The sequence below is a fragment of the Polyodon spathula genome, chromosome 16, assembly GCF_017654505.1.
Source record: "Polyodon spathula isolate WHYD16114869_AA chromosome 16, ASM1765450v1, whole genome shotgun sequence".
Classification (NCBI taxonomy): domain Eukaryota; kingdom Metazoa; phylum Chordata; class Actinopteri; order Acipenseriformes; family Polyodontidae; genus Polyodon; species Polyodon spathula.
Window position 1 is genome coordinate 13,177,581 of NC_054549.1, and position 24,057 is coordinate 13,201,637.

The 24,057-nt window shown below is 38.2% G+C and overlaps 3 protein-coding genes across 8 annotated transcripts; 2 read left to right on the forward strand and 1 right to left on the reverse strand.

The window, feature by feature from the left end:
- Positions 1-4,220: 4,220 nt before the first annotated feature.
- Positions 4,221-18,148, reverse strand: LOC121328956 (nicotinamide/nicotinic acid mononucleotide adenylyltransferase 1-like). The gene is made up of 9 exons (XM_041274111.1): positions 18,085-18,148; positions 12,053-12,212; positions 11,186-11,369; positions 10,497-10,621; positions 9,207-9,596; positions 6,679-6,804; positions 5,210-5,388; positions 4,957-5,058; positions 4,221-4,305 (listed from the first exon to the last, which is right to left on the reverse strand). Exons 2-9 carry the CDS (start codon positions 12,165-12,167, stop codon positions 4,252-4,254), a joined length of 1,275 nt encoding a protein of 424 aa, XP_041130045.1. The 5' UTR covers positions 12,168-12,212; positions 18,085-18,148; the 3' UTR covers positions 4,221-4,251.
- On the forward strand, positions 13,303-16,671 carry LOC121328682. Of its 2 annotated transcripts, XM_041273631.1 has the most exons (7): positions 13,303-14,028; positions 14,191-14,286; positions 14,578-14,640; positions 14,742-14,821; positions 14,986-15,116; positions 15,365-15,431; positions 15,642-16,671. In XM_041273631.1, the coding sequence occupies exons 2-7, from the start codon at positions 14,213-14,215 to the stop codon at positions 15,770-15,772; spliced, it is 546 nt and encodes a 181-aa protein (XP_041129565.1). In that variant the 5' UTR covers positions 13,303-14,028; positions 14,191-14,212; the 3' UTR covers positions 15,773-16,671. The 2 variants fall into 2 exon arrangements, with proteins under 2 accessions (XP_041129565.1, XP_041129567.1); XM_041273633.1 differs by lacking the exon at positions 15,365-15,431 and having other exon boundaries at positions 15,642-15,744.
- A 31-nt stretch (positions 18,149-18,179) lies between the features above and the next one.
- On the forward strand, positions 18,180-22,255 carry LOC121328680 (protein LZIC). 5 transcript variants are annotated; one of them, XM_041273629.1, is made up of 7 exons: positions 18,180-18,266; positions 18,822-18,931; positions 19,337-19,472; positions 19,965-20,063; positions 20,157-20,252; positions 20,522-20,603; positions 21,040-22,255. In XM_041273629.1, the coding sequence occupies exons 2-7, from the start codon at positions 18,831-18,833 to the stop codon at positions 21,096-21,098; spliced, it is 573 nt and encodes a 190-aa protein (XP_041129563.1). In that variant the 5' UTR covers positions 18,180-18,266; positions 18,822-18,830; the 3' UTR covers positions 21,099-22,255. The 5 variants fall into 5 exon arrangements, with proteins under 5 accessions (XP_041129563.1, XP_041129564.1, XP_041129561.1 ...); XM_041273630.1 differs by having other exon boundaries at positions 18,199-18,266; positions 18,706-18,931; XM_041273627.1 differs by having other exon boundaries at positions 18,240-18,360.
- Positions 22,256-24,057: the final 1,802 nt, after the last annotated feature.

The window sequence follows — 24,057 nt, forward strand, 5'->3', positions numbered from 1 at the left end:
TTTCAAACCATTTAAAATCAATTCTAATTAAACTATTTCTAATTTATCATCTGACATCTTTACTTAAAATTCCAGTTCCCAGAAGTAATGCTTCATTTTGCACTAAAGTATTGTTAAAAAAAAAAAAAAAAAAAAAAAACAGAGCTTGCTGACTCCTGTTTAAATTCCCAATGACCATTTTAGCTGCAGGGAAAAACCTGTCCTAGTGTCTGAAACCATCTTCACGCTGTGGGGGCCTGTTTCTTAAGATGGAGAAAAATCCATCGTAATGTTAAAAAAAACAATGCAAGAATTACACTTCAATTATACTAATTGATGTTTATTTCAGTTTTTCTTTTTTTTTTATTTGTGTGTTATGTTACAGTTGAAAACTTGGATAGCTATGTTACCCCTAATGAAATAAATATTTTACAGGTATGCAATTCACTTTCTATGGGACTGAGGAATGTGATTTTATTGCATGGAATCCTGTGTACTCACTGGGGTAAGGTATACTGCAACCTAATGGAGAGTCCGCCCCTCGCTCAACCTTAAACTGATTGGCAGAATCCTTCTCACTGCTGCTGGTACCGATGGTGAAGGCTGCAGGGGGCTTGATGTGCATTGGATCAGCAGGCTCTGTGCTGAATGTCTTCCAGGACACAGTGCTGTGTGGAGCAACGTGAGTAAAGCAGCTGCATGCACTGTTTAATGAGCAAGCTAATTCTAAAGTGCTCTGCCTTCAACTGGGATTGCATTGGTATTGGGTGTGTACTGCAGCCCAAGCAATTCCAACAAGGGAATGCTGTATCTTTTAGGATGAGTGCATTGGAACTCAAGACAATAGGAGTTATAAAAAGGTAGACACCTTGTTACAGGTCCAGGCCTAACGCACGTTGATTCAAAGTGATGGATATTATTCTGTTGGGGGTCATGCAATAATTACATATAGATCGGTTCTGAAGCTTAATGTAAAGATGCACATTTCAGTATTGAAAGCCATAACGAGACAGCAGACATACTGTAAGGCAAACCTAAGACTGTATTGTTAAATTGACAGGCAGTTGTATTCAAGGGAAGCATACATATCTTTGACATTTATCCAACCCTTACATGAATATACCACAGCCTTCTGGACACAGTAACTACTACCCTGAGCTATTTTAAAATGCTTCTCCTCCAGGAATTTGTTATTGTATACGGTACTTATATTGCATGTCAACTCCAGACAGTTAATAGTGTTTTTCTACTACATTATACTACATTATTAATTCGATCAGCCTGTTAAATTCCACATTTCTGAGACCTCTTTCCTAATAATACAATATATATATATCTAATATATATATATATATATATATATATATATATATATATATATATATACTGGCAGTCTTTATTGCAAGTTACCTCATGCAATGATAGATGGGTAGAACACTTTTTGGCTGATAAAAATAGTTAATTCCTGCAGGGCTATATTGCTGCAGAGTGAGCCAGCTGAAGAATGAGACAGGGAGGAATATAAGATGCGCACAGCAGGTATAAGAACCTTCCTTTTGCTCTACACTGCAGCGTGCTAAAGTAGAGGGAGGGAGGGGAGCCGTAACTGCATGATGTAAATTGCCCACAGACACCTGTGGTCCCCAGTCCTCCTTATACTTGCTAGTATTTATCTGTAACCTTTATCCCCAGTCGGCATACATGTGTGTCAACCAATGCATTCAGCACTGTTAGGACTAGCTGTGTTGGAAGTGTGTGCCATTTGATTGGTTGTTGTGTACAGGGTAGGAGGTGCAATTGAAAGACCATTAGGTTTGCTTGTATTGTATATCCCAGTCTGCAATAAGTCAACTATCCGGTTTCATTAACCTGATACACATATGATCATACAGGAGACCATATGGCCCTGGATTCACAAAGACATGCGTCTCATCTCACTGGCATGTCAGCTTGAATTGCAGCACTGTACTACATGCAAGCCAAGGTGGTGAGTATCCCATGAGAACAATTCCTCCTGCTAGATAAATGACTGGGAATTGTTGCATCATTCTGGTTAGCTCGCTTATTCAACGCTCTTGGTGAACTCTCCTGTGGCCATGGCACTGTGTGATTAGTGACTGGGGGTGCGTTTGGGGAAGAGATTCGAATTCTTCATTGGTGATGTCATTCTGTGTTTTTATTCCAAGTGATGGAACCTTGGCAGTATTGTACACTAAGCTGCCAGTATAGAAAACAGGGGACAAATTTATATAAAATGTATTTCAGAAAGGATGACAGCCATGTTGTCTAAAAAGCAACATCTTAGTTACCAAGACGTCAATCAAAGGAGAGGGATGTCTAATCTTCTCCCTGCCCTCTCTGTGGGGCTGACAGAGATACAGATGGTCCACTAGTTGTACAATGTGTAGACTGCTGGGCCATTAACCCAGCTGGTGCTGCGTGAAGAATGTTAATAGCTAGGGTACCATGCCTTGGGTTAGGTCTGTTATCCCATAAAAATAATCAGATTGGCCTGCCTTGGGTCTGTACTGGGCTACTCAAAACAGTACAGACTTGGGTATAAATATCAAAGAGCTAACTTACTAGCAATGCAAGGCTTTGATTCTGAATCTAAAGCTACCACTTCACTGCATTTACAAGGTTTTTATTTTGGTACTATATATATATATATATATATATATATATATATATATATATATATATATGCATATGGTGGTGTTCTTACAGTTGGAATTGAAGACCTATTTTTGATTATTGATCTGCTTCAAACAGAAAGGGGGGTGGGTAATTGTAACATTGAAAAATCAATACAGATCAATGCATTTTAAAGTGTTTTAGTGTGGGTAAAATGGGGCTTGTTGATATCAGATCCTTTGTTCATATCAGTGCGTCCATCTGCTATTAGATTTGTAAGGGAGTCTCCTTTGTATTTTAAATACTCTGGAAAAAAAGGGGGCAACAGTTCTTTACCAATCTTCCCTCTGCTCTTGCTCTGTGAAGTGCCTGGCTCATGAGAAATCATGTAGTATTGTAATCGTTCAACACTGCTGGCTCTACTTACTTCTATACCACATCAATGGAGTCGATGCATTTGAAAGGTCACTGTATCACATGACTTCACGAACCAGAGACACATGGCTGGACAAAACATTAGAAAAACCTGCTATGATACCGTCAGTTGGGTGTAGGGCTTGCCATGGGCAGCACACATGGTGCAGATGTGTTACCACTTCTAAATCCCTACATATGCAGCAAAGACTGTTCCCAAGAACAGCCACCTGCCAAGCTGTTGTATTTTTCTATGCAGTTCTCAAAGTTATTTCTTTTTTTAAGTGACAGCACACTTTAGAATTGATGATCAACAACGCACATCTGGAAATGACCTCTGTGTCATTCAATCTGTATTGTACTGGCCACAGTTACCTGAAGACCTGTTTATACCCATATATTATTACAATACAATGAAAGAGGATTCTGTAACTAAGGCTTTTGAGCTCTGTGGGGACTAGCTCTTTAAAATCCTGGTAGTGTGATTTTGAGCTCCATCCATTGTTCTGGGTTGGGAAGCTGCTTCTTTGTAAAGCCTGCTGTGCTGCACTGCCTGAGCTGCTTACCAATTGGTATTTCCTATTTAAACCAGATTAGAAGAATCAAGGGAGAGTATAAACTAGAAAGTGACCAAAAGGTGCCATCTAGTGGTTCAAGTTATGCATAGCACACCACTTTTTTCAAAGGTATGTTAAACTTACTGAAACGTTGGGAAGTTTGGCTCTCTTGAGTGAAACAAAGTATAGTTTTTTTTTTTTTTTTTTTTTTACATTTTATAAGTGTAAAATGAACTGTATAAATAAGCAACTATTCACTGGCAATAAAGTACTTTTTTTATAGATTATGTTCTTAAACCAATTATCCTTCAACACATTTGGCTGAAAATACTTTATTGGTGTCAGCAGATGGCAGGTCTACAGAATATTCCTTGTTGAATTCTAGATTCTTTACAAACACAAACAACTGCAAAGCATTTAAAAAAAAAAAAACCCACAAAAATAACAATGTAAAATACAAAAAAGTCAAACAAAATGTGTAAAATAATGTATAGGCTATCCTCACTGCTTGAACAATTAAGAGTTGTTTTTTTAGAATCAACATACAGATGGACTATTACATACTAAATTGCTTTTAAACCACTAGCCCCCCCCCCCCCCCCCCCCCCTCCCTCCCTCCTCCTCCTCCCTCCTCCCTCCTCCCTCCTCCCTCTTCAAGAAACATTAATCAATCAGCCTTCTTATAAACTTGCTTGCAGATTTGATCCTCACAGGATAGTTCCTGGCAAAGAAAATGCAAGCATGTTAGCAACATTTATACAGATGGCAGGGTTGGAAACAAGACTCAAACTGCATAGCAGTGTGATCCATTCCTGGCTTTATAGACACACCTGAGCTTTTTACCTATACACTGTGGCTAATCAAGCTTGTACTGAAACCTGGAACGGGTGAACTTGCTATACAATAAGAGTCTTAATTTCATACCTGGAAGGACAGGTTTCAATATACAGAACCCATATTCTTATACTCTAAAGCAGTGTTTCTCCAATCCTGGTCCTGGCGATACACTGCAGGTTTTCATTCCAGCCGGGTTCTCAATTAAACCCTTAATTGAACTGAATTTGCTTAATTAGCCTTTTTACTTGTTTTCAGCCCTTTAAACAGTTGCAGAGTTCAAGTTAGTAACTTGAACTCTGCAACTGTTTGGGAGCTGAAAACAATTAGTTCTAATTAAACAAATTCAGTTCAATTAAGGTTCTAGTTAGGTAACAGAGCTCGGTTGGAATGGAAACCAGCAGTGTATCCCCAGGACCAGGATTGGGAATCCTGGCTCTAACTAATGCCCTAACCAGGTTTGAATTGGATCAGCTGTGCCACAGATTCCCTAATTCAATACACTCATTTCTTATGCACCTGGTAAAAGAAACCTTACCAGAAATAGCTGGTCTCCCTCGATCCAGTGTATCCAGCCTCGGTTATTCTTCTCTCCCTTTTGCACGCAAACGAGTCTGTCGTTATCCCACGTAACTAGCGTCTGCGCAGAGAAATTAAAATACATTTTCACACAGAGACTTTAAGCAACGTTCAGTTGGACTGTGGCCCCTACCCCGATGTAATTTCCCAGTTGCTCAGGATGGAGGAATTGGCATAATCCGTCCTAGTGGCAGGTGGAAACCCAGCCTCACCTTGCACTTGCGATTGTCCAGTCCTTTGGTTTCCTCGTTGAACTCCTCCCCCACTGTGAACTCCGCGTTGTAATTCCGGAAGGTGCTTAGAGTCTGGACTTTGAAGAAATCCCCTTTCTGTTCAATCACCTTTTGGGGCTTCAGCATTTTAGCGATTTTCCGAGTAGCAAAATCAATGCCTGGAATTAAAGAAAATAAACAAGGGACGGAAATAAGACTCCCATTGCACAGCAATTTGAACCACTCCTGGGTTTACTATGAGTTTAATCAGACACACCAGAGCTTGTTACCGATACACTGTGGCTAATCAAGCTCGTAGTAAAACCTGGAATGGGTGAAACCGCTATGCAATAGGAGTCGTGTTACCATCCCTGCTCCCATGGCATAACAGTTCCACCCGTTCCAGGGTTTACTGCATGCTTGATTAGCTTACAGTGCGTCGGTAACAAGCTCGGGTGTGTCTTATTATAGTAAAACCAGGAATGGATCAAACTGCTATGCAATGGGTGTCTTATTTCCGTCCCTAGAAACTCGTATGCCTACTTATTCCTTCATCCTCATGTCCTTCTGAGTCCAATATAAATTCAATGAGCTGTCAGGCAAAATGTAAGCCTGCAACTACATTATAAACGACAAATATGCTAAAAGCTTTAAATTTCACTTGTCATAATTGATAACGTATTTGTTGTATTATTCACATGATGTTCCGAATTCTTAATAGAACCTATTTCTAATCTGAATAGTTTGACGGAAAAATAAGGACACATGGATTATCACTGGGTAACAACTTCCAAACACAAATGCGGTGCTTTGTTTCAAATTCAAAAGCTTTACAGTGTAATGTGAACTAGTCGGGTCTGGCTGAGGGTTACTGCAAAAGACCCTGACCTTGAATGCAAACTCAGACAGCCGGACTCGCTAAGCAAGTCATCAACTAAGTCAAGTTTGTGGTGCCGAACTTTAGCACGGTGATCTGTGCTTTAATTAACCAACGTGTTCAACTACACTTCTGATATGGTATACAAGACTTTTATAAGGGAACTATATGGAGATTGCGTCCCTTATCGTTGGACTCGCCAATTAACACAAAGTAATTTACGCAACACTCAACCGCTGTGCTTGTCTGGTTATACGAAAAAACAAATGGTAATGAGCCTATTAATCTAATCACCTGATCTAGTCACATTATTACACATTCCTCTTAAATTATTAATCTCCAAATCAATTGACTCCGAGTAAGGCAAGTTGCAATTCAATCATGTGACTGGCCGTGCTTGTGACTGTAACGAATGGACAAAGAGAACAAGGTCAGGGAGGATATTTAAATCGCCACAAATAATGCGACTAAAAAGTTTGTGGTACATATTGCAACTGATTCTGTGGTAAAATAAATAAATAAATAAAAAATTCCTACCCTTACTTGACCTGCAGACACAATTAAAACTTCAGACAATGCACTTTTCACTCACCCAATGCTTGCATGTAACCTTCAAAGTTGTCATTACTGACCATATTCCAGGTACCGTTGTAATCGGCAGGCATGTTAGAATTCAACAGGGGACAGGAGCACTCTTGAAAGCGAGCTGCAGAAATGTGTTAGGAGGAGAGTGCAGCTGAGGTTTCTTCAGTGTGAGGTTGGTTGTATTTGTAGATTGGGTTAACCCTGCCGGGACAGGGGAGGAATTGATTGGAGGTAGTCCAATTTTATTTGCAGCTTGTCTGGATCTGTTAGATAGGTCACGTTCAAAATGTGGAGCAAATGTTAACTGATTTCAGTGTCCGATTTAGGATTGAAACAGCGTTTCACAATCATAGTTGAGCAACTATTTATTAGATGCAAAAAAGCTAGTCAGACATTATAATATTGAGGTATCTGCACTTAACTGCCAGAAAAAGATTTTACCATGGGTCGGATTTACAAACCCATTACTATGCAAAGTTTGCATATTATATATCTATCTATCTATCTATCTATCTATCTATCTATCTATCTATCTATCTATCTATCTATATATATATATATATATATATATATATATATATATATATATATATTTTAAATGCATATCTTGAGTTGGTTGATGTGAACCACAAAACGTCATGATACCTGTAATGAACAGCACTGTTTGCCCTATAAAACTATGACGCGATTAGAAAACACAATGGAACACAGCACAATAGAAAGCACCTAACATCTGTTTTTTTTCAATATGGTTGATTAACGTCATTTTAGGTGACAGCTGACAAGCAACCGACCTTTTTTATATTATTATTTGAAAATAATATCCTTTTCATAACATCTGCACACACACATTAACAACCAGTGCCAAATGTGTTAAGTGTGAGTTGGCTTTCAGGGCAAGCACACAGTCACAGTGCAAGTAAAGTTCAGTTTGCCTGTTCCCTGACCTTTACTGCTATCAGAACTGTTTCAAAGGAGGTAGGAGGTCAGCAGAAAGATTAAACACAAGCAGTGTAGCAGCAGTCATTATATTTATCAACGCGTTCAAAAGCAATTATTCTTATTGTTATACAGCACTTATCAAATAGTCTGGAGCGGCTACCAGGGTTGGAACCCTCGCCATTACATTGATCACCTGAGGCTGAAAGGTGGTAAGGTGTGCGTAGAGCTCTGTTGGAGTGAAGGGGCTTCGATCAGCAATACTTGTTTCTGTCGCAATAGCAACAGCTACCCGATAAAATGGCATTGCGTCATTGAAGACGGGAACACACTAGTTACTGCAAAGTTATCTTACTCCACATTATCCATTAATTTACTTTGTTTCATTTACAAGATACACAGGGGCAAACTAAGCAGAGTGAGGATAAGGTGAACTGTGTTATAAATAGAACGGGGGGAGAAAAAAAAAACATACCGTTTTTTGTACTGTTTCAAAACAGTATAAGCAGGTATGGCTTGCTGTAATGGTATCCAAATACGACATCAAAGGTTAATAGTTATTTCAATTTGAATGCTGCGATTTGTTTTTGGTACTGCTTTGTTATTTGAATATATGGAAATACAAGCAAACCATATGACAATAAAATCTAAATCCAATATTAGTGCTGCGTTCCACTACTGTAACACATCATCATGCCCAATGCTTGCAGTATATGAGCCAGCCAGCACACAGAGAAGCCATCCAATTAAAACAGGAAACTGCTCCAAACTGAGCTGCAATTGAAAAACAATCACTTGGAAATATTAATAGAATGACCAATCATTTCCCGCTACCTTTGGCTGTAACTTATTTATTACATCAAGGGCTGCCACATCTGTGAATTCAACAGTCACTTGCCTGCCCAGTTGAGATTAGTGATTTGTTCCGAACACAGTAAACTGTTACATCTACAAAAAGTTTAATATATAAAGAAACTTGTAAAATGCTTTGTAAAATCAAACATGTCAGAGAAATCAGTCATGATTTTAAACTTTTCTTTTTAATAAAAAATACAAATCTAACATTTCAATCCGGTATTAACAAGAAAGCACACTATGCAGCCCAAATTGTACGTGAACTGCAGGCACTGCTATTGCAGTTATTTTGTTTTGTTTTTCAAGTTCACAGTACAGGTTTAACCCTCAGTGTAACCAAGTAATCACAAAAACAGCATGCAGATTTAAAGGGGGTTCATTTGTCGCAAAAAGGAACAGATAAATGTTTGTAGTGTATGCATTTTATACATAGCACAGAGCTGCAAAGCTAGTGTCCTGTCATTATGTTCAGTATTTTGTGCCTGTTTACTACTCCTTTCCTTAAGCCTTTTGTGCATTCTGTTATCAGAAAGTCAGGTCAGATTATTTTTGTCTACAGGTAGTTTTAGCTGCAATGAGTTAGGGAAATCTGTTTGACACTCAGGGAGCCAGTTACCTTCCTGCTTGCAGCAGTGGGAGGTTATATAGGACAATTTAGCACAAGAAACTAAACAAGCATTTAAAAAAAAAGCTCTACCTGTTCTGAAATAAGTAAAAATGATATGACACCTTATCATTTTGAAATGTTGGCGTGTTTCTGCAATGGTGCTAGTATAACATTAGCATTCTTTTCCTCACTCTCTGGGCTGTACAGATTGTGGCTCTGAATGTACTTGACCACGGGCTCTGGTAACAGGTACTTGACACTCTGCGCTCTCCGCAGGGCGCGGCGGATCCTGGTGGCAGAGATGTCATTCGTTATCCACTCGTTCACCAGGTGAATGTTCTTCTTGTGCTTCCACAGGAGGTCAGACTGGTAAATGAACTTCTGCGCATCGCTCCCGGATCTAGTGACGCAGACCAGCCCGTACTTGCCTACAATCTCAGCAACGTCTTCCTGCTTCCACAAGTTCGGAATGCCGAACGACTCCAGGAAGTCTGCGCCGCACAGCAGCTTCAGCTCAGGAACAGCTGGGAAAGATACAGGCTTACAGGTTTAACTAAACATTATGAAATGGGCATTTGTGGCTTTTTGTCTTTTTACTTAACATTCAGTTTTGACTGACTCTGGTATTCCATACTCAAAGGTCCTTCTAATCTTCTATTGTGCCCTCCTTGAAGTCACTATTAAACCCAGACCCACAGTTAGCAAACACATTTCTGAGTTCTGTTTGTTAAACTGTTAAAAATCTACAAAGTTTTGGAAACTACTGCCCTACAGTCTATATATACATTTGATGCATTTCAAATTACAAAGTGAGACAGTTTCAGCGATCATTTTTGTGCTAAGATTACCTTTAGATTACTGGATTTATGTATTAAATCCTTTGTAACGTGTGTAGAGAAAATGATCGCTGAAACTGTCTCACCTTGTAATTTTAAATGCATCAAATGTATATAAAGACTGTAGGGTAGAGCTACGACTCTGTGGTTGCTAGCTCTGTTATCACTAGCTTGATCTTTACAAATCAGACACCGCGTGGTGTACTCCACAGATCTAAACACTGACGCATTTTGATACCACAGTCACTGAAATCATTCAAAATGTAATCTTTTATGACTAACCTCTAACACAGCTAGCATTTTTTTCTTTCTGTAAAAGACAAAACTTCAAGGTAGCTTTTTGTATTGATTTGAATGGAGATGGAACTCGATTCCCTCACTGCTGATATCAATTGAACAGACCCCCACATGTGCTGGGTCCCTTTCTCTATAGAACTGAATCCCTGAGCAGAAGCTCTCCTGCTACTTCTCACTGGCACCTACAGCAAGACCATAGCGTTTTTAAAGACCGGATGAACCAGCATGCTTATTAGCATACTGCACTTTGTAACAGAGAGAAACAAGGTTGAATATATTGTTATATTTTACCAGTATTCAAGAGCTTCTCCGATACTCCACCCTCTCTGGCCCCATGCTTCCTCTTTTTTCCTTTCTTCACATGATCAACTTCCTCTTTACACTGGCCAGACATCATCAATTTTTCATGGTGATGCCTACAAGACATTGCATTCATGCATCAGGTAACCAGGGAATGGCATTAGGACACATGGCAGACAATCATTCTAAAAGGGGATGCTTTCTTAATGTCCTCGTGAAGGTCTTAGAAAAAGGGCAATATATTGTGCAAATCCCCAACCGAGATGTTTCTGACTAGCTGGTAGAGAAACTGCCATATATATTTTGTTAGATTGTGCTAAACTGGATTTATCAATTTAAGACTACAATCATACAACAGAAGCCAACATGAAATATACTGCATGAAATGATCTGCCATAAAAGCAAATTAAAAATCAGTACTTTTGTCAGTAAACTAATATTTAAATAATTCATTTTGAAGTTGCTTCTCCAGAATACCCCAACATTCTCTGAATACAGCTTGTCTGGTGACTTACCCAAGGTCAGTGCTAGGCACTAAACAACAGGTCTAAACAAAAGGCTAAGATGCTGGGGTTTTTTTTTGGGGGGGGGTGGGGGGGGGGTGGGGTGGCGGTTGTATTTTCGAGCCAAATACAAAATCTAATGCTATGACAATGGCAGCTCTGCTTGGCTAGATTTACCGAACGACATTAGCTGTCTCAACCCATTCCTCTTGCTCGCTCTCCCATGGGTCCACCGTCACCCAATTAGAACTCTCTGAGGCCAGCATTGCCATGGCAACACGGTGATAGGCCTCAATCAGGCCTTTCTTCTGGTAGCCATCGCCCACTGGGGAGATGATACCTTTGACAACTTTGTATTTTCCTGAAACAAAAAATAAATACATTTATATATATCTACAAAAGTTTTGCACTACCGAGAATTATGACTGAGACATCATTTAAAAAATAGAGATTTCACAGTGTAGAGTATGAAAGTTCAGTGTGTAGTGTATGAGGTGTCATTTTGAATTATGTCCCTAAAAGGTGCCTCATATATTTTTGTGTGTTATAATTGGGGCTTCTGGTTTTCAGTGTTTTACACAGACTTTTCTACTCTAAAATGCAGTTCATAGCTGTTAATCCATTCGTGTATCTCAATCACAACTGAAAAACGCGTGCATTGTAAAATTGATTTCATTGACAGTTTTCCTGTGAAACAACTAATAAACGGGCTTTTAAATCATAAGTCTTACTTTAGCAGAAACAACTCCTCTTTATTAATCTAAAAGCAGTTAGGTAAACTCGTAAATGAAATCAGTTATACTATATAAACACCTTTGACTGGTATCAGTTGTATTCTTGTATTCTCAGAGGGGAGTAGAAAAGTCGGGGTAAAACACAGAAAATCAGAAGCCCTAGTTACAATTCTTGTTGGTAGGGTATTATATATATATATATATTATATATATATATATATATATATATATATATATATATATATATATATATATATATATATATTAATATTATATACAATACATCATCAGATCATTGAGTGTATTTTACCAGTTTCATGGAGGTAATCCCGGGCCAGTTCAAAGAGTATCATGTGCATGTTAGTAATGGGATTGAAGGAGCCGCAAGCTAGGAGCACCACCTCTGTCCTAGTGTCCGTCTCCATGTCGCTTTAGATCCAAGCTGTATGGTCTAGGATGCAAAAGCAAACCTGAAAGCAAAAGAAAGAAAACATAAGAAACAGAAACGTGCGTTCGGACTGTACCAGTTTGTCAGAAGAGATTTCAGCAGTTTAGTGGCTGGGCGATGCACCTGGCTCTTGCCAGCTGAGTCTGTGCCATCCCTGGTGTGCGGTACTTGGGTTACCAGCAAACCAGCAGAATGTGCTGCGTTTAAGGGAAGCAACTCGGTCTGGGAATAATGCTTCAGTCAGCAACCCCCACACCAAACCCCCTTGCATGGGGTAGACAGTGGCAACATAGCCTGGACGTGAACAGACTTTCCAAGTGTGAAAAACAAGCGAGCTTTCAGGAAACTGACCATTGCTAGTTGACTAGATTTTGGGGAGTTTGTACAACTTCTGTTATTAAAGACCATCCCTTAATTCTGTTAACGTGACAGTCTGTCTGACACGTTACAATTACAACTCCGGTACACATGCGAAATTACCATTAATATTGTATGAATAAACAACGAGGAGTTTTGTTGGCAAGATATGCAAATTACATTACTACGTCAGCATTTGTTGTATTCAGCAAATCCATCGGATAATGGTAATGTGTGAAGCGAGACAAAACGCAAAAGCCAATGAAATAACAAACTTGGGGGTTGGGCATGCCATGTCTTAACTTGCCCCAGCGTTAACATATATAAACAATTAAAATTGCATTTGATTCACTCGGCTGCCATATTATATAAATTGTAATGCGTGGTTGGTGATATTAGAATACGAAAAGATTACAAATACATTCCGATCTTTCTTTCCACAGTGCTAGATGGTATGACAAGCCTGGGGAATCAAAACATTAACATAAATAGGCCTATATTGATGACTGATGAGAAACCAAATGCGGGAAATGTAAACCAACTGGAATTTCAATACGCCTAAATCAAGCACATTTGACATTAGAATTGAGAATGACTGAGGGCCAGCGATGCTTAAAAAACAAAATATTCAAATCTAAAGAAAAACAAACCCTGAAAATACATTTCTACTGGGTGAACGTTTAGGTGCAGTGTAGCTTTAAAACACCAAGCCAAAGCCCACTTTCGTGCTCCTCCCAAAACAGGAAACACAATACCAGGTTGTTTTTTTTTCTCTCTCTTGAACATTGGACTGACTTTCTAGAAGGAAAATTGTCCATTGCACGCTGGCAGTCCCGGTGCTAAAAAAAAAAACAACTCCAAGAAATAAAACCGTGGCAAAAAATTCAAAGATGTTTAGATTCTTCGCTCAGTCTGTCGCCGTATTTCTTTTAGTTTTTGTTATTTTAACAAACTGGGTAGTGGTAAAAAGTGCTGAAGTCGTAAACGGAGCGTACCGTAGAATTTGTAAATAATGTTAAAACAGTATTTCAAAAAACGCAGTTTGAGACATTAAGTTGTGCGTGTATGTGTTTTGTACAGTATGTGTTCAAATAGGCTTACTGTGTGGTACGCTTTTATTCTGATTTACTGTGTACGGAATTATCTAGAAGTTACGGTAACTCGAATTGTGATTGATAACTAATGTTTTAACAACGTGTATTGAAAAGGAAACCTGTTTTTTGTTTACATCTACTACTGTGGTTACATTTTGATAGCATTTGACCGTGTTATTGTATATTATTGTAGTGCGTCATCTTTCAGCTAACAGACAGAGTATTGTATTTAAATAAACGTGCCCTTATTTAAATAAGATGCAACGACAAAGCTAGAAACATACTTGGAATACATATTTATTTTGAGAAACAGTATTTATTTTATGTTGCGGATACTAAAAACCCTTAGACCACTGTTTGGACACATTGATGATATTCAGCGTGCAGGTAAGAACACATTCTCTGCATACTAGGAAACTCCTTTAAAACGTTATTTTGGTTAATGTATTTGTTTTAGATGTGTCACGTGGCACATCGATATAAGGGGTACAGGTGATTGGTGCTTTCACTACTCCTGCAAGTCTGCACCCCGTTTGTTTTTCTTTTCAGGAGTACCTCTAAAGCAAGCAAAATGTTCCATTACTGCCTCGCTCACACTGCTTATCATTTGAGCAGACGGCTACCGAGACACGGTAGGCTGAAATTGTAAGTTTACTGTCAAATTGCATTGGCGTTGTGTCCTGTTTTTGAATCAGAGGGGCAGTGCTCTTTTCCTAGCCCCCTCCCCCTCAAATTGTTATAGTAAGAGGACCATTACAAATCGGATGATAACGGGCGATTGCACAATCCTGTTTGTAACATCGCAGGTTCCATAATAACCTTTAACACAGCGTGTGTGGTGTCAGTGTACAGACAATAATACGTTACTATCATCCACAGAGGCAGCTTTAGTGCACTTTTCTTTAACTTGTGTTTTCGGTATTTGTTTTTTTGCAGTCAAGTCATTGTTGTCCTTTTTGTGACTGTCATTCTGGCCCCTCAACTCTACGTCCTATTAAGGTAAGCAAATTGAACCGTGTTCAGTATTTTGACATTAAATAAAACCCTATGAACAAACTGCTTTATGTGTTAAATTCATTTGTGGGTTTTTTGTATTCAAGGCCAAAATCCGCTCGATTCTGCCAGCAACCTCTTCTTAATAACCTGACCTGCTTCATCGTCTTCACTCTCATCACCACAGGTACATATCACCGGTGTCTGTAACGTTTGCAAGTCTGCAGTTGTTAACCGAAGTCTCTTATGGTGGGCTAAAGTGTGCTTGGCTAACCAGAATCGTTTAACACGGTTTATAGAAACAAAGCTTTTGAATACAATTGCAGGCTGATGCTGATGTTGTTTATTTAGGATTCACAACGGTCCTAACCCTGGTAGACCCGGTTCCTCAGGAGGTGAAGGCAGGGTTTCATGTGTATGGTGTGGCTTCATTCGCTGTAGGACTGTGCACTACTGTACTCACTGCCAGGGCACCTCAGTGTGTAAGTGGGATTAATGCTTTACAACAACAATAAATCTTTTTTCATTTTTCCAAGTACAGTGTAGGCTATACCAGTACACTAGAATGAATATATATCAATTTCACTTGTAATAAAATTTAAAGTGGCAGACAGATTTTACATCAGTATTTGCATTGTCAAGTTTTGTATATTGGTGCTGGTTTATTAAAATCCTCAACTCACAGTGAACATACCAATAGCTTAAGATAATCATTATTATTATTTTTTAGGCAAAAACCACTCCTGAATTGTACTACCTATCTTTAGTGCTGTCAGTATGCTGTATGCTGTCTACAGGTGTGTTTATTTATTATTTATTTATTTCCAGTTAGTCTACTTGAATTTAATAATGTTCATAATTTGGCAGTTTAATACAGCCATAAGTATTTATATAGCTGAGCCTTTTTTATTACTGTAATTAATACAGCTAAATATAATGGCTTTTTTTGAAACCGCACTGTAATTCTATTTTCATATTTCATCCTAATACTGTATCCTTTCCTTTAGCATTTTTCCTGATCATAGGGGCTTGCTGGATTGCTAACAAGCTCTCCCCTGGACTGGTGCTCGATAAGCGCTCTCAAACTGGTTTCTGCTACCAGCCAGTAAGCTGCTGCTCCTGCCTGTGGCACGTCTAAATCAAACACGAAGAGCCTCATAAATAATGGAAGCCATTTCTATGGCAACCCCGGCAACCAGAGAAACTGGAAATATCTACAGTGAAGCCAAGTGCCTGTACAACCCACAGCAGAACTGATAAGAAAGACGTGTCTGTTTATTCATAGACTGTGTCAGAGACCCAGTGTATTAATTATTAAGAGACTCTGCACTCTCATCTGTGTTTTTCCCCCATCACTGCTTGAATATAAACTGCAGAGACAGTTTAAGATCAGGTCCTTGAAAAAGCCTTGGACACTGATGAGTTGTTTTTTCTGCATTATCTTCTGTTACCGTAACTGCCTTTTGACCATTTTACAGAAATGAGGTCAGTGTTTTAACTGCAAGCACAGAATGTGCCTTTGTAAATCCTTCCTAATTGAAGTGAACCCCAGAAGACCTTGTTTAGCAAAGAATGTGGGAGTGTTACCATTTCATGAAGCCACCCGTTCCCTTGAGAGAGAGAGTTAGGTACTGTGCAGTTAATACAGATAACCATTAATTGCTGTTATTTGCTTTTAAAATCAGGTTGTTACTTAATTTTATTTTTACATTAAAGACAATGTTTCCAGCAAATCGCAAAGTATTAATAGAGTTGATTCAACAACCCTTTCTTTGCCATCTCAAAGGGATTCCCACGCATCAGATTGCGCTACAATTGTTTTCTGGGCTTACATTTTCAGGCTAAGTGATAAAGAATAAAACTGGGGTATGGTTGACTTTATCCTTAAGCAAATGCTGCTAGTTATCTTTTACTCTGGAGTCCAATTACTTTTGTTCATTCACTGGACGATGAGGAGGTTCATCAGTTTAAAGTGATGTAGGTACGACATCAAAGATGATTGAGAAATGTTTACTTATTAAAACAGTAAGAAATGTGTCTAATGTGTCACTTTTGTATTCTTTAACATACCCAATTAATAGACATACCTGTTTCACTCATCACCATCAGAGATTGAAGGGGTTCAAAAATAAGTTTTTTTTTTTTTTTTTAATGTATTTCATCTATAACTTTAAACATTCATAAAGTCTAAATAAAACTGAACTTTTTAATCCAGTAGAGAAACAGCAATGAAAGCTGAAACACTTGACTAAGTGACTGTGTCTTTGTACCTAAAATTGTTTTCCATTTTAATAAATGTATTTGACCTAATTTAAGAGTGACTTTAAATATGCCTGAATTGATGATATGTGTATTAAACACAAAGGATTTTCTGTACTGTAACTTAACAGCGTGATGTTGAAATGAAGATCGCACTGAATTATATATATATAGCAGTAATGTAAAAATTAGTTTAAAATGTACAATTTATTCTTCAAAAAATACATGTATATTTAAAATGTCCCTTTACAGTACATAAATCAGAGGCCAGAACTCCTACTGGTGTGAATCTCCATGATTCTGACTCCTTCAACAACAAGGAATGCCCACACTAAGTTCCATTACAATCGATTAAGAGGTTCTGAAATTAGCTAAAATGTATGTGCGATATGACTACAGGGGTAATTATAGAGCAAGGCAGTAGCCTAATTTAGGGAAGTTTTCAGGGACCATCTGGGATTTACTACCAGACAGAGAGCAGAACATACATCCCTCCGATGTATTTGGCAACTGTTATAGCAACTGTTCAATTGTGCAGAATGTAAATTGATTCTGGCACAGATCTAATATGGAGCACACTTAACTAAGAACATAAAAAAGGCAATAAAGAAATTAAAACACTCGTTTCTGTTAAAGTACTGTAATATACAGTAGTGTTCTTTTTCTGTCTATAGTTTTGAACGCAAGGCGTTGCTTTATCGTGTATCGCCAATTTTCATTTAGATCATCGTATTACAGAACTTCAACTGCAATGGGATTTGTATTTCCATCATTGAACAATATGTAAAACCCTTTTCGACAAGCCCGTGCTGTGGTATTAATGCAGCATGTGGATTTGTAATGCTGCCATGGCAATCAGATGGTAGCTGGAGTGCTAAAACACGCTTTAAGACTTGTGTGTATCCCTCTCGTTTTAGTCAAACTGAAAGCAAACGCACTTCAAAAAATACGTTTTATGAGGTACATCTATGACCAATTTCAGCAGCGCAATTAACATTATGCACGTCAACTACTTTGTGGACTGTTTACATTACTGTTTTGATAGCACTACAAATATTGTTGAAAATAGTTTAAAACCAAAGTGAGTTGCGCCATGCTGGTGAAGTATCTGAATATCATATTATTGTTATGTCTGTGAGTTTAAATACAACAAACACAATTTTTAACCAAACAATTTAAATATTTACTTACGCGAACCTGCACCCTGCCTTCCACGGTAATCGCTGTTTCACCGAACTCGGGGACGATATTGTCTGTTACACTCAGCAGGTCAAGAAGCGCTCTGTGATTGGGCAAGGGGGTCGGAAACTGGTGTATCTGCACAGGTTCCCCCTCTCATGAGATTCCAATCAAAATACTATATTTGGACAAAGGTGAGAAACTAACATCGAAATGAAACGTTTATTTAATATAAAGGATGGCTGAGAACTCTGCTAAACTGTTTATGAAAGGAATCCGAACCAACTGGTAAAGTACCCACAAATTACCTTATGATAATAAAATAATTTTCAATAAAATTGTCTCGGCAATTCAACTTTAAAACATTTAGGCAAATAGTGATTTAGACTAATAGAAGATTGTATGAGGTGGTGTCCTAGTCAAATCGTTTAAAAACGTCTTTTTTTCCATCTGTCTACTGTGGCAGACCGACTGGTCGAAGGGCGTATTCTCTTTGTAGCTAAAACTGACTGTCAGTAACTGACAGTACAGCAACTTTAAATCATTACCGTACCCTGGTGTTGAACTCGGGCGTACGATCTTCAAAACAACTCGCAAACCCCCATCCCCTAATTTACGACATTTATTCACCAGCATTTCTAGGATGTTCGATCGCTTTATCCATCTGATTTGAATTCGGATTTGCTATAAACAGACCAGACACAGTCTGTCTGTTATACTGCTACAAGGTACTGGTCTTTCTGTTAAAGAGGTAGAAGATGGCTTCACGAGGGAAGACAGAAACCAGCAAATTAAAACAAAACTTGGAAGAGCAGCTGGACAGGCTGATGCAACAGCTTCAGGATCTAGATGAGTGCAGGTAAGTGTCCCAGTATTTATCTGATAACATGTACGGTTTTATTAGTAGCTGGTTATGGATTTGTTGCCTTAAAAATAATTGTTGTAATTGGCTGTTACAGAGTTATGGTTGTCTTTGAAAAAAACTCCAGTTAAACCAGTTTAAACTGGCATTAAGGGATAGTTTGGGTCACTTGAAACTGGTTTTCTTTGTAATCTGTCTGCTTATAACATGAAACACTTGTCCTGTTGTATATGAGTTACTAAGCACCTCAATGTCTTCTTGCAGCGTGAATGTAAACTAGCTTCACCCACTGCCTTCCTCATCTTACTGATTCAGTGTTTCATCGTGACCGCGGGTCATTATTTCCATGACCAGCAAGAGCGGCTTTTTTTAATGCACTGTTTGTCCGTCTTCCTGGCGTAGAGAGGAGCTCGACGAGGAGGAGTATGAGGAGACGAAAAAGGAAACCCTGGAGCAGCTGAACGAGTTCAGCAAGTCCCTGAACAAAATCATGTCGGGAGATATGACTTTAGTGGATGAACTCAGCGGAATGCAGCTGGTAAGCAGAGCAGTTTCAAACAAAACACTGAGCTAAGGATTGGGCTGCTTTGGAATAAACAGAAAATCTGTCCCGCAGAAGGATCCAAGTTTAATTTTGCTGGCACTTTTATTCTGTTTACAGACTATTTGTGTTTTTAATACAGCCGATATGTATGTTCTCTACAGGGAATTAAACATCCAGGGAACCTGGCGGAAATCCCCCCTGTGCGCTGTTCTGGTGATTCAGCTTGTTCCTACTGATTGAGTCCATTCAGATTTTTTCATACAATAGGGTTGGACGCTAAATTATAGATTTCTGCTAAAATGATCCAGAAAGTCATGATAATCATATCATCATGCCCAATTAAATGTTATTATAATTGATATATGTTTTAATCACCCCCCGCCGGCATCTCTTTACAGACAAGCCTATTGTCTACAGAAAAATAAAGTTACTAAACGTCTCCAGCAGTGGTACTGATCCTCTTTCTGTGTCTCTTCATCTTAACAGGCAATCCAAGCAGCCATCAGTCAGGCATTCAAAACTCCAGAAGTGATCCGAATGTTTGCAAAGAAACAGCCCGGCCAGCTCAGGACAAGACTGGCGGAGGTGAGGGAGTCTGCATATCCCTGTGTAGTAATGAGCCTTTTCTCCGGTGCTGTGCGTAAGGTTCATATTGAATGGTTTGATTTGTGTCTGCAGATGGACAGAGATGTTATGGTCGGGAAACTGCCTCGCAGTGTTTACACCTTGCAGAAAGTGGAAATCCTCACAGCCTTGAGGAAACTGGGAGAAAAGGTCATTTGAATGAAATCAAAGCATTTACTGTTTCATTGCATTCATCCTTTTATTGATACCCTAAACAATATGGTATAACCCAAAACCGTGTAGCTGTAGTATTCCAATTGACAAATAATAGTCTAGAAGATCATTATGAATTTTAGTATTCACAGACATTATTATTATTATTATTATTATTATTATTATTACTACTGCCTACAAGATGTATATAAACAAACATTGATTTAATGTTATCCTCCCCCCTCTACCCTATTTTATGGATGTAGCTCGCATCAGAAGATGAATCTTTTCTCTCTGCTAACGCTAGTGCCACACTAAGCCATTTTGAAAAAGTTTCTGGAGATCTTGGTAAGTAAAACATATATATTACTGTAATAGCGTTTGAAAAATAATTGTTTGTTCTGATATTATCAAAAATGCATTTAGTCTTTACTATGTATGGTACTGAAGAATGATTCTTGATAAGCAGATTATCTGTGTGTTTAAAAAGGATTGGTGCTACTGCTGCCGAGATATTCTGTTTCTCTTTTTGTAGACAACTGCTTTATCCATAAAGAGATATTTTATAAATACCAACAAGCGAAAAGCAGAGATGAAAAGTGTGTGAGAGGAACGTCACAATTAATAGATAGTTATGAGCCTGATTAGTCAGTGAAAATTGAAACCTTTACTATATAACACAGTATATTTTGAAAAGAAAAGTTTGACAAAGTAATGCAGATCTTACATAAACAGCGTGGCAGGTAAAGCCACGTTTAATGTATTTATTCTTTGTACCAAACAGGATCTGGAGATAAAGTGCTTGCCTTGGCCAGTTCAGAAGTGGGAAAGGTAAAGAAGTAAAGCGGCCCTTCTCACCCTGTCCAAGACTGTCAATTCTGTTTCCTCTCTTGGCTGTGACCAGTCCATCTTGCATGATTTGTTGAAATTTAAGAGAAAAGGAGCCTTCTGGATCATGGTGTGACAGTGTGGATTGTGGGAGACCAGCCTTTGTGTTGATGGAAGCCGTTTTAATCAGTACTACGCAATTTGGTACATCGTATCTATAAATGTATATTTTGAATTTTCTAGCACTAGTGCATGCCTTTTCTAGTCCAAACTTATAATGATTTTTGTTATTGATCTTCCTCATGTTGTTTAGTAAAAACACAATTCTCATAAAAAAAAAAAAGAAAAATCATGCAAATTTGATGCTATGCTTCCAGGTTTTTATATTTCTAATAATTATAGAAGAAAGCTAAGTTTCAAAAACATTTGACAGTGTTTTACTTCGGAATCTATAAAACTACTTGAAGATGTAGTTTATAACCTCCAATTGCTGCAAGTATAACAATAGTATAACTGATTAGCATACAGCAAGTAGGGAGAAAACGTGTGTCTTTACAGATCATAATAATTTAGAGGGTGTAAACAAATGGACTGTCAACAAGGTGTGTTTTCATGTCATTTTCAAGACTGGGACAAAGGACATTACATTTCATGTACGCTTGGAAAATGAACTGTCTTAATATCATTCAGTCTTAAAACCAAGGTATCTCTTTAAAGAATTGTTCATTTTTTTTGTATCTTTTGCATGCATTCTAAAACATTGTGTATTTAAGTTTTGGGGTTTTTTTGGAAACTGTATGTCTTCCACTTCTCAGTGTTTGTATTTTGGTGGATGCAGTTAGACCATGCTCCACATCTTTGTATAGATTAAAAGAAGTAACACATTTTGAAGTTATTTAAAGATTGCACTAAACTGTATTTCCTTGTGAACACGTTTTTAATCTGATTTCTATGCAGGTTGTGGCTGTGCTAATCTTGTCCAAAACTTGTTGGCTTTTCGTGTATGATACAGCATGTAATATTGAATGTATTTGGGTATAAAGAAGACTGTTTCAACCTTTTTTTGTAATACCTACTACTGAAATAATGACAGCACAAGCTGGTTTATGTTGGTAAAATATTTGTACTTTTACAATCCACCTATTTCAATTCTAATAAATGGTGTTGTTAAACAAATTGTGTTTTTCACCTTTAATATGCACCAGGGGGCGCTGATAATAATAGTTAGTTTTTAGCAGCACTGTTATTTTTTAAGGGTCTGTTTCCCAAACAGAAGCACCACAATTTGTAAATACAATGTGTGTGTATATATATAGCATTTAACATGTAGCTTAAAGGATCCTAGCTGTTGTCAAGCAGATAGCTTTTATTAGAATAGTTATTCTGAACTTATGGGTCGCGTAAACAACAGCAGGAAAGCTGAGCATCCTTTAGGCTACAAACATCAGGTGGTTATTGGAGATAACACCCCTGTTGTAGTCAAATTAGCTGGAAAATAAACCCACACAATCTGACGTTTATAGTGTAATTGCTTTATGCTTTTGTGCCATTAACCTCGGGCTACTTTGATAAATGCTGCTTCTTCTAAACAGTATTGAAGAAATTCAGAAAGGTAAGGTTTTAAAAGCGCTTCGGACTCCTATTCCCGCTGCGTCCAGCCCAGTGTCTTCCGGACCCCTGCTTTGCTCTGCTATGTCAGGGTCTGTTGCATTATCATGTAAGTGCCAGCTCTCTGCACCTCTATAGACCGCACAGTATTGGACGTGGCACATTTGGTCAATAGCGTGGGGAGCCGGGGCTATTCAAAACAGAAATGGATTTTGATTGACATTTCATCTTTCAGTGCAAAGACATTTCTGAAGCCATAAATCTGACTGCTGTTCTGAGTTGTGGTCTTTTACTATAGTGGCTCTTCCTAGCTTTATACATCAGTGCCAGTCCCAGCATTACTCATACTGTTCTGATACCATTGGTATGTCATGGTATTAAAATGGCAGCAGGTGTTGGTTAGAATGGAGTTAGCCTTCTTTCTTGCACCTGTGTACTTTATTCAAAGAAGATATCAGGTTCTGAAAGTGTACCTGCTTTTGGAATTCCAATTGCTGTGTCTCCCATTTGCTGACTTGGAGCATACCCAGGATATCAGATACATGCTAACAGTTCTGCAACATTTCCTCATATGACACTGTTGACTGTTGACCAAAATGTGAAGCACAGCAAATAAAACTGCATTCAAAATGAAATATCAGTAGATCTTCCTTAAGCTGTATTTTTCAAGTATAAATATACAGGCCATTCTCTCATCTATACTTACTGCTAGATGCCCTGTGAAGTTGTTACTGTTAGAATTAGGGGATAGTGTGCATGTGATTAGAAAATGCTGGGCTTTGTAGCAGAATGGGTGTGAGTTTTTGGTAACAGGTTGAGGCTAGTTTTATTTCCCGTTAGAGTCCTGATGTTTGTGCCAACGTTTTGTTTTCTCTGCAAGTAGACCATTGGTTACCCCACACAGCATCTGATTGCTTGTACTACTGGCCCTTTTTTCTCATTGCAAAATTATATTGTTTGGTCTTCATAGAAGGTGGTGCAAAGTTATTCCTTCAAACTTTGTTTCAATTGCAAGACTCCCTTGACAACGACAATTATTGACAGGCCCTTAGCACCAATTCTTGTCAATTAATATTCTCACATACATCCCCTGAGACATTGAGCCCTATTCATAAAATTGTAAAGAAAGTTTTCTAAGGACTGATTTTTAAAGAGTGTTTAAAAACATTCTGTGATTTAGCAGTGCTTGGAAAAGTGACAGTGGATTTCTAACCCGCTCTAAAACAGTTCAGAAAAGGTTTCATAAACTTAAAACTTAATTAAATTAATTAATCAAACAATCTTTTAAAAAAAATGATTGATATTATTCTGATCTTATTATGTATGCTGAGGTTGACTATTTGCAATATCAAGGGAAAAGATCACA